This window comes from Artemia franciscana, chromosome 20 (assembly GCF_032884065.1).
Source record: "Artemia franciscana chromosome 20, ASM3288406v1, whole genome shotgun sequence".
Classification (NCBI taxonomy): domain Eukaryota; kingdom Metazoa; phylum Arthropoda; class Branchiopoda; order Anostraca; family Artemiidae; genus Artemia; species Artemia franciscana.
In genome coordinates, this window is record NC_088882.1 from 35,460,304 (window position 1) to 35,469,623 (window position 9,320).

At 34.6% G+C, this 9,320-nt stretch overlaps 1 protein-coding gene across 1 annotated transcript in view; it reads left to right on the forward strand.

Annotated features, from left to right (window-relative positions):
• LOC136040182 (peroxidase-like) overlaps positions 1-8,704 on the forward strand; it is a 99,566-nt gene extending 90,862 nt beyond the window's left edge. Inside the window, exon 17 of the mRNA XM_065724332.1 lies at positions 6,865-8,704. Within this exon, the coding sequence (XP_065580404.1) occupies positions 6,865-7,111 (247 nt within the window). The 3' untranslated portion in view covers positions 7,112-8,704. The remainder of the gene's footprint in view (positions 1-6,864) is intronic.
• Positions 8,705-9,320: the final 616 nt, after the last annotated feature.

Sequence of the window (9,320 nt, forward strand, 5' to 3'; positions counted from 1 at the left end):
AATATAGTAAACCTTTTTGTTACGTAACACTATAATACACCTGTTTGTCACGTAATAGGGAATGTTTGTCTACTTATGCAAATGTTCTCGTCAAGGCACAGGTGCTTGTTACGCAGTCTCGTGTGACTTGTTAGAGTGCAGGGTCCGCTAGTCAAGCAGAGAAGACCCAGTTGTAACAAAAATAAATCTTGATCCATTATTTACATGTCAAGATGACGAAATCTCGCGTGACTTGTTTTGGATCTGGAGGACATTTAAAACCCAGCAAAAACAGGTTTAGAAGGTCAACGACGCTTGACATGATAGATCTTACGATTCATATGTCTCTGTATTGAAGGGTTCATTGTTTCAACATTTAGGACATTCTTTCTTGGTATATTCCTTAGCGATGGATGCATTAACTTCATTGGATATTGAAGGTGTCAGAAATGGCGGAATGAAACCAAGATTGCCTAGTTTATTTTTTATCTATTATTACCAATGGCGGTAAGAATCAATGCTTGTCGCAAAAATGTTACAGTAGAAATTATAAGGGGTTGTGGGGTGACCCTAGAATAGACGAGATGTTTGTAAGATATGTAGTATCATTAAGCAAATTCAAGTTGGAAGAACAGTTATGTCTTTGAAAATCATTTGCCTTGTTTTTAAAAGCTAGGGCACGTAAAAGTGAACGAGGTTGTTTTGTCTGTTGCTTAACTACATCTGGCAGTTGAAAATTTCCATCAGTTGAATTTAAACGAAGATCAGATATGAGATTAATGAATTCATTGTCACTATCGTGTTTGAATATAGCCTTCCTGGGCCGTGGTTTTGAATTACATTGGACGGAAATTTAATGCCTGTTTTCATGTAGTTTTTTCAATGTCACCGTGGCAACTAATGACCTTTTTTACTGTTCAATGGAAGATTTACGGTAATTTATTATGAAAAATATCAGTGACTACACGTAACTCTTTACGTGTGTTTTGATTGAGATCCTATAGAATGTATCCATAGGGTTTTTGGAGCTTGATTGTATGCCGAGAGTAGAAATTTCAGTTCACCGGGAAATATTTGTTTCTTTAAAGTTATGAGAGAACTTGAATCACGAACAACCCTATAGATCATATAGTAAGAACAATTCAAAGCAAGTGTTCTCATACATTTGCTCTGATGAAAGAGATTGTGGAGAACAACGGCTACGGAATTTTTTCATGGTGAAATTAATCATGAATAACTGTAACAACTGCTTTGATGATTCTTTAATGGATTCAGCTAAATGATCACTGAGAACGATGAGTTTCGTTCAGTAGTACTAAACACGTCATATCACCGTATGAATTTCATGTCTAGTTGAATATTTTTTTTACCATAGGAATCTTGCCACAAACTATAGCAATAATCGAGTTTTTTCGGGTTTTCTAAAAACATTATATCATGATTTTGAATCATTTTCGTTAAAAGTTGTTTTATCAGATATTGAGGGTTGACATGGAATAATCTGAATGTTGTTTCAAATTGATGCCTATTATTCTTCTCGCTGTTAAAATACAACTAACCGAACCTCACCTCAAACTGCTGAATAAATACCTAAAAAATAAAAAAGTAAAATACATTTTTTCTTTAATTTAAATAAATACACTACAAATATTTTGAACATATTTACATAAAAATACTCAATAGCATGATATAGGCTTTTGGAGCTAAACAACATAAAATAGGCACTTAAAAACACTTTGAATTAGAAACACTTGAATATGCCACCACCCAGAGAGCGAGAGAGCTGCCGACTGGATGTGGCTGGAAGGCTCGGGGGCTAACAGCATTAGGCAAGGGCTGGCTTCAGGTCTGGGCGTGTTGATTATCTTAAAGAAATATATAATAATAACATAATATTAAACATTATTTTAAAATACACGATTCCGCATTGCACAGAAACATTATATATAAGAACACTACGTATAAAAAGCACTTTTTTCTGAGCTGGAGACTACTGGGACGGAGACTGAGAAAAAACTGGGATGGAAAAAACTGACCTGCCTCCTTCCAACGATTGAACTTCCTTCAGACCAAAACTTTGTCTGTACAGTACATATACAGCTTGATCTGAAGTCAAGTAATGACCGTGTGGTAGTACTTTCACACCGTCCAAGCACACATAGGCTTTGTCAGATATGGCTCACATGGCATTTTTTGATTCTAACTGTATATTTTTTAAATTTTAAAGAGCGAATGGTCAAGACATTCGCTCTTGGAACTGATTTATTCTCTACACAGTTTCTGTAAATACTCATATCGAAATTTTCCTTTACATAGTGTAAACAACCCCTTGCAACCTTTTTTGATATCCTAGTTTGTAGGCACATCCTTGCAGACTTTTTTGATATCCTCGTTGTGCATTTGCACACAGAACACCTTTGGACAAGCAAGCTCACCATTGGAAACTAAGTCACTTCCCGTCTCAGATTTTAAAAACAAAAACTTATTTGGTGATGCCGCTTCACTAGCTCCGGGTAAATGGACTATTCCCAGTTGGTGTAATAATTAGAGGGCTAATGTGCTCCCCATTTTCCGAATCATCGAAAAAATTCTGTTTTAAATTTTAACAAAAGTGAATCTGTGGCTCCATAATAAACATGAACTTCTCCCTTCCCTAGCCATTTGAGCTTACACACACTGTATTTTGAATTCCAACATGTTTTTATTGAAATTTCAAAAATGGCACTGCCAGTGGCAATATTTTTATTTAAAATTACGCTTCTTTTTTCTATGCAAAAGGACCATATTGGAGTCTATGAAAGTGAACGTTGTGAAATTCAGATCGGGATTGATTCAGTTACATTCTTTTTGGGTCGGTTACAGCGTCACAAAAACTCCTATGGCCCTCACTCCTGCAGATTTTTACCAAAGACTGAATTTAAAATGAGCTTAAAGGCTTCTTTTTCCACCGTTATTTTTGCCTCTGATTGTTTACTGACAAAGGTGTCAATAAACTCCTTCATAAATGGCTTCTGATCAAGTTGGAAGGCTCTTTGAATCTCTTCGAACTTAAAACCGTTGATCAGCATCCACCACAAAAGAACGTGATGCGCGTCATTCATCCGTTTCGGGTGAAGGTTGGCAATAAGTTTTTGTTTTGAGGGTGTCCAGTGCATATCCCCATCCTCCGCTAATGAAACATTACAGGGACTCAGTGAATCACTAGGCACTAGTCTATTTATGGACTGGAAAACAAAATACTTTACCGAATCATGAAGTTCCGCTGGTATTTCACCATAAATTTTGGAAAATCATCCTTGCGGTCCATTGTTCTTAACGGTGGCAATGTCGGGGAAACTTGGATCACAAGGATTGTCCAGCCATTTTTAATTCCCACACGGAAAAGAGTATTGAGAAATTACCGACGGATAAATGGAGTTCATATCCAGGAAAACCGTATTCGACTTTCCACAGGTGCGTTTTCCAGTCGGATCGGTTTCTAGGATACTATCATCATGAAAAAAACGCCTCCCTGCATGGACCCCTCTACAAATAAGTGCTAATCCGTGTCGGTAACAAGACCTATTTTCTCTTTGCTGATTTTAAAAATTAAATCCATCACTAGATGAGGAGTCTTTACACCCTCCCTTGGTCCAAAATTTGGTAGCAAATTCATATTCTGCATTGGTGTATTCAAATTCGTGAGGTGAATCATAAAACGCTTCAATGGGTGGTAATTTTTCCTCAAGTAGCCTCGAAATGCAGTTGTAGTACTCATATCGTTATATGCCCTTATGTTTTAAAAAGAGAATACATTTCATCATCTGGAAAGCGCTGTTTAAAGAGAGTGAAACTATTACAATTATCGCGTTTATGTACTTGAATTAACTGGCTTAAGGGTTTAGGGAAAAAACTGTAAGAATCTATTAGAGGAATTCATTCACGTATATGTTGTCACTTTCAACTATTTTCCATTTGAATTCTAAGAGCAGCAGTTTTGTAGATGACTTGAGTATGATGTTATATGAAAAAGAGCTACATACCCCTGCTCAATCTACAATTTCACTTTTTTTCAAACGTGTCAACGCTGGTAATATGAATTTCAAATCATAGCTGGGATTGTGCATCTAAACCGGTAAAAAATGTTGTTGATTAACACTTAAATTACAAGAGTTATATGCCAGTCCACGAAACTTACTCCCCCGCTAAAATTTGATTACTTAAATGATCATGGTTGTGGATTGGCGTTTCCCCACTACCCTCAATTTCCGTTTACAAACCCAACACATTTCTTTATTTTTAACTGCCAACTCATCTGCTGGTGATATAGTTATTGGATAGTCTACATCGTGCAGTCTTGAAATTGACTTATTGTCTGTTTTGAAAGCGCAACCATTGCTGCTCCTATGAAACCTTCCCCACCCTATGTCTCAAATAACACTACCAATTGCATTGTGTACTCAAGTTTCTTTGCGCATCGGCATAAGAGACTGAAATGGCTTCATGTTCTTTATCATGATTCGAGTTTGACGGACCGTACACGCCCATGAGTTACGCCGCTATGTCGATATGCAAGTGAATTCTGGAAATTCTTGAACCTTAAGATGGCATTATCACCCAAAACCGTCTCAACAGACAGGTAACCATGACGCTTACAGTGCCTTAATTGGTGTTTTAATTTTGATTCTGAATAGAATCTCGAAAGACATATTGGGCAATAAAAGCATTCACTTTAATGTGACCCTTACCCCTCCCTTAGAACCCAATGTTTGTTTTTTAATGTTTGTTATTGGAAAGAAATATCCAATTGAACCAGGGTCTTTGTCTGGCTCGTAAAGAAGCCACACCCAGTGTTTCACCGATTTATATTCTGTGTCTACTGTAAAACTAAAACACAAATCTTAAAAAATATTTATTGACCTTCTCAAAAATATCTATCCCCTTATGTGTTACAGGATATTACCACTTTAAACATTTAAAATCTACTTCGGGAGATTCCACCTCCTCCCCACCCCCATTAGCTGCCAAATCGTCCAAATATGTTTTACTAACGCCATTTTTGTTCCGAGGAATATATCCTCCAACGAGGAAGGTGTATTTGAAACACTCTATGTCCTTGTTGTAATGAAATCTTTGTACGTTCTTTCAACCCCTTAAATCAGCGTTATATTTTACACCTTTCTCCCCCTCCCGCCTCTTAAAACAAATTCTTTTTCAAATTTTGTTACACTTAAATCTAAGCGTTTTTTAAATAAAACTATTGAGCCATTCCCCGTCTCATTATAATTTCTTAACCTATTAAAAATACTACCCACTCACTGAAAAAACACCATCAAAATTATGCAAGTGCGGATGTAGCGGCTGCATCTCCGTTTGTAGGTAATGCGAGTACACCTCACCAGAGATTTCCCTTAGAAATACATTTTGGAGCAATGGATGCTTTTTTATTGTCCCATCAACCCCCATTCCGAATCTGCTTTAAAAGAAGGGTCCGGATCTTGCCAAAATAGGAGCGGAGTAGTATGTCAACTTGATCCGTATGGATACTAACACTTATAAGAATTTTAAAGGGATATCCGAGCTCAGCCCTAAAAAAATAAATATAACACAAGGCGGTGAAAGCTAAATAAAATTCAGGTTAAAACAGGGGAACCTGCACCACTTTTTCCTGCTCCCCCATAATCATGGTCACTGTGTGGTGTGGGTACTTTCTCAACCTCACTTGCAGGTAACTCATAATCAACCCATTCATGGTGTTGGCTGTGGCCCAGCTCACTTATAAATATATTTATGACTCTATCCAAAAGTGGGGGAGCTATATTTATTGGGGTAACCCCTGCACTAGCGTCTCCCTTACGTTCACTTTCCTTTGGGGCCTGTTCCATATCCATGAACGATTTGACATGCTCATAGAGGTTGTATACCCCTTGAGATAATGATAGTGTTGGAATGTGAACTTAAGAAATAATAGGAGCTTATTACTTCATTGAAACTACTTTTGATTTCAACCTGAAAAATAATTTATATTAGGCTCAAAAATTATATTATTAGCCTGAAAATCTCTTGAACGGACAAAGTGGCCGTTTCGACCTAGAGAACCCGTACTACCACTTAAAGGTGTAAGAACCAAAAACTATTTCTGACATAGTAGCAAAGTATCCCTTTGAGCATGGTGAGGGTATACTACCACTAAACATATAAAAGCCAGAAATTATCTTGTAAATAATGGTTAGTTGCATCCCTTCACGCTTCTGTTGTTATAGGGTTCTCCACTTGAAAATAAGACTGTTAAAAAGACTTACGGAGGGGTTTGTAGTTAATTCTTTTTTTTTCGTTGATAAAGGGTTCCAGACATGGAGCCAAAATATTCGGAGCTATTTATTATTTAAACTTTTTTTTTTGTCAACTGCTTTTAATAAAATACTATACCCAATTTCTTTTTATATATTTATTTGTTTAATTCTTTAAATTGAAAGGCAGTGTTGTCTAAGACATTATTAACATGTGATTTATGTAGAAAAAAAAATCTAGGGAAGTATTCACCAACACCATCAAGTGTTTTGCATTTCTAAATGTAATAATAATAAAATTACTATAATTATTGTAATTACAAAATTAGAAGAGTAGCAAATGTTTGATCTCAGTATCTGAAAAAAAGTATAATTAGCATGCTTGAAACAATGCCTCGAAACGCTTAATAGTTTCAAATGAGATCTGACGCAATCTTCCCCCTGCCTAAATGCCTGTTTTCTTAGGGGGTTTTAAAACGTTGACGTCTTAACTAATGTTTTTCTAAGTCCTGTTATAACTAGAAATTGTCTATTTCGTTTATAACTTTTGAAATTTCCGCCGAAGGGGGTTGGACCCTCAGTAAGACGTCAAAACTTTATATGTCTTTTTTTGCAGCTATGATGACGACTTACTCGACAAACTGAATGAAATAAATGACATTCCAGTGATGCCTCTACCTAACGAGGATCGGGAAAAAGCAGCCGAAATCCCTCGACCAATCATGGGCCGTGCCGCGAATGCTGAACAGCGCTCACTCTACCAGGATCAAGATTTAGACAAAAAAAGCTATGTAGATGGCGATATTGATATATTTGATTTATATCGCGCTCATGCATACAATAATAAGTTATTTTATGGCTAAAAGTAGCATTGTACCGGATTTTTCGGAAAAGGTATCGTTGTTAAGACGATCGACTTCAAAATGAAAAATAATAAAAACGATATTTTTCACCTTAATCTACGTAGGCCTATTTTAATTACTTACGCTCAGTAAAATTCATTTTCATATTTAGTTTAACCTTATTTTAACTGATTATATACTAACCCTTCGACCTTCTTATCCAAAGGATAGGTTTCCATGGAAACCAAAACTGGTTTTTGCCTGGTTTATTAGCTGGTTTATTAACTGTTTTTTTTTTAAGTTGAAACATACTCTATTCATTTTTCTTGTTAAAAATTTTTATAAAACTCATTAATTAGAATTTTTAATTGATTTTTTCTTATATTTTACTATTTATCTACTAACTTTTCTAACTCTTTACCCAAACTGATGGGTTTCCATGGAAACTAAAACGTCTTCTCAAAGAACTAAATGCAGCCTTTTGTTTTTAAGAAAAATATATATTTAGGGCACGTAAAAAACAGAAGTAAATAATTTTTGTAAAAAAAAGAATATATTTAACTCAAAAATTAACTATCGACACCGCCGAAGCAATAATGTATACCCGAGTTAGTAAACCTTGATAAAGATTATCCTTTTTAAGAGTTGTCCTAAATTTATGATTTTAGATAAATGGAATTTCTGTCCAGGCTCTTTGGGAAGAAACATTTAAAATACAATTTAACGAACAAAAATAAAAAAAAAATTGCCGTGTCAAAGCGTATTAAATTGAAATATGTAAACATATTATTATTTACATGTATTTATTACTTTTGTATTTTAAGTTGCATTGCCCTCTTGAGTTTAAACCTATCGGAACTATTTACTTTTGCTGAAAATCATTCATGGGGCAAATGTATGCGCGTGTATAATTTATTCTTAATTCCCTTATTTATTCTTGTTGTTTTCCTTAAGCTAGTGTTAAGGTGTTCTTATGTTAATATATCCTGTGTTTTATTTAGAATAAGTAAGTAGAATATCTGGATTATGAGGGGAATTTCGCATTTTATAAGTGTTGTGATGCATCAGTTACGTTTAAATACTAACACAAAGTACATAGGTTTCATTTGAAAGTAACTTAAATTATTGCCTTGAAAGGAAGAAATTTTAAACGTCTTCCTCTAGTGCTTTTACTGCTATTTTTACTTATGATAAAAACTATTTATCATAAGTAAGAATTTGTGTTTGGTGTTTTTCACGACTCAATGTGGCACAAAGTAGCCGATTATTTGTTTCTGATTGTGCAGATGCGTGCATCCCCGTCTTGTACCATTGAAACGCATGATTTAATTAATTTTTTTAGCGTAATTGTGTTTCAACTATTTTGTCCGTTTTCTTATCCCTGTTATATGTAACAGCAAGTAGCTTAAAGGCAAGTTTGTTCCTAATCCAGCGGATGTGTGTATCTCATTATCCTTGTTAGTTCATGTTCAAAACATTTATATTTATTATTGTTTGGAGTGTCATCGGAAACGAATAATTTTTAATTTGTCTGTAAGATTAATTATTGAATTTCATAGTATTATTTGATTGTGTAACCAAAAAATTAATATAAGTAAAACCTTATGTTAGGCGTATCTTAAAGTTGGATATATAAGTTTTAATACTCAATAAAGTATAGGACTATGAAAAAGACACAGAAGCGAGGAAGTTAATAGCCACCACCTGAAGGAAAAAATGCAGAAATTTCGGACAAGATCTCAATTCAGCCTTCTTTTGTGCAAACAAAAAATGAAAAGTTGATAAAACGTCATAGAACTAAAATAAAAATGGCAAGCTTCAGAAGAAAAAATAAAACTGAAAAGTAGTAGATATCATCGAAAATCAGGAAATTTCTACTATTCGTTGTTGATTTAATGTGTTTTGTTATTGTGCAAATAGAATTAGTCTATATTTATTAATAAATTATATATATTTTTTTCTTAATCTTAATAGCTTCGCTTTACCAATAGCTTCGTAGGGCCATCCTGAATAATTTTGTTTCAATTTTTAAATCTGAGGAGCTTACAAGTTTTCCAACGCTAGAAAAACTATCCATTGGAAATGTTCTACTCTTTATCATTATTTTAACTGTTTTTTTTTACTTATTTTTTAGTATTTCTTCTGATAAGAAAATGGCTATTTCGAAATTTTTTGGCATATTATCACTATTTCTCTCTCAAACAGTTGGACCTTGCTTTTTCTCTGGCAA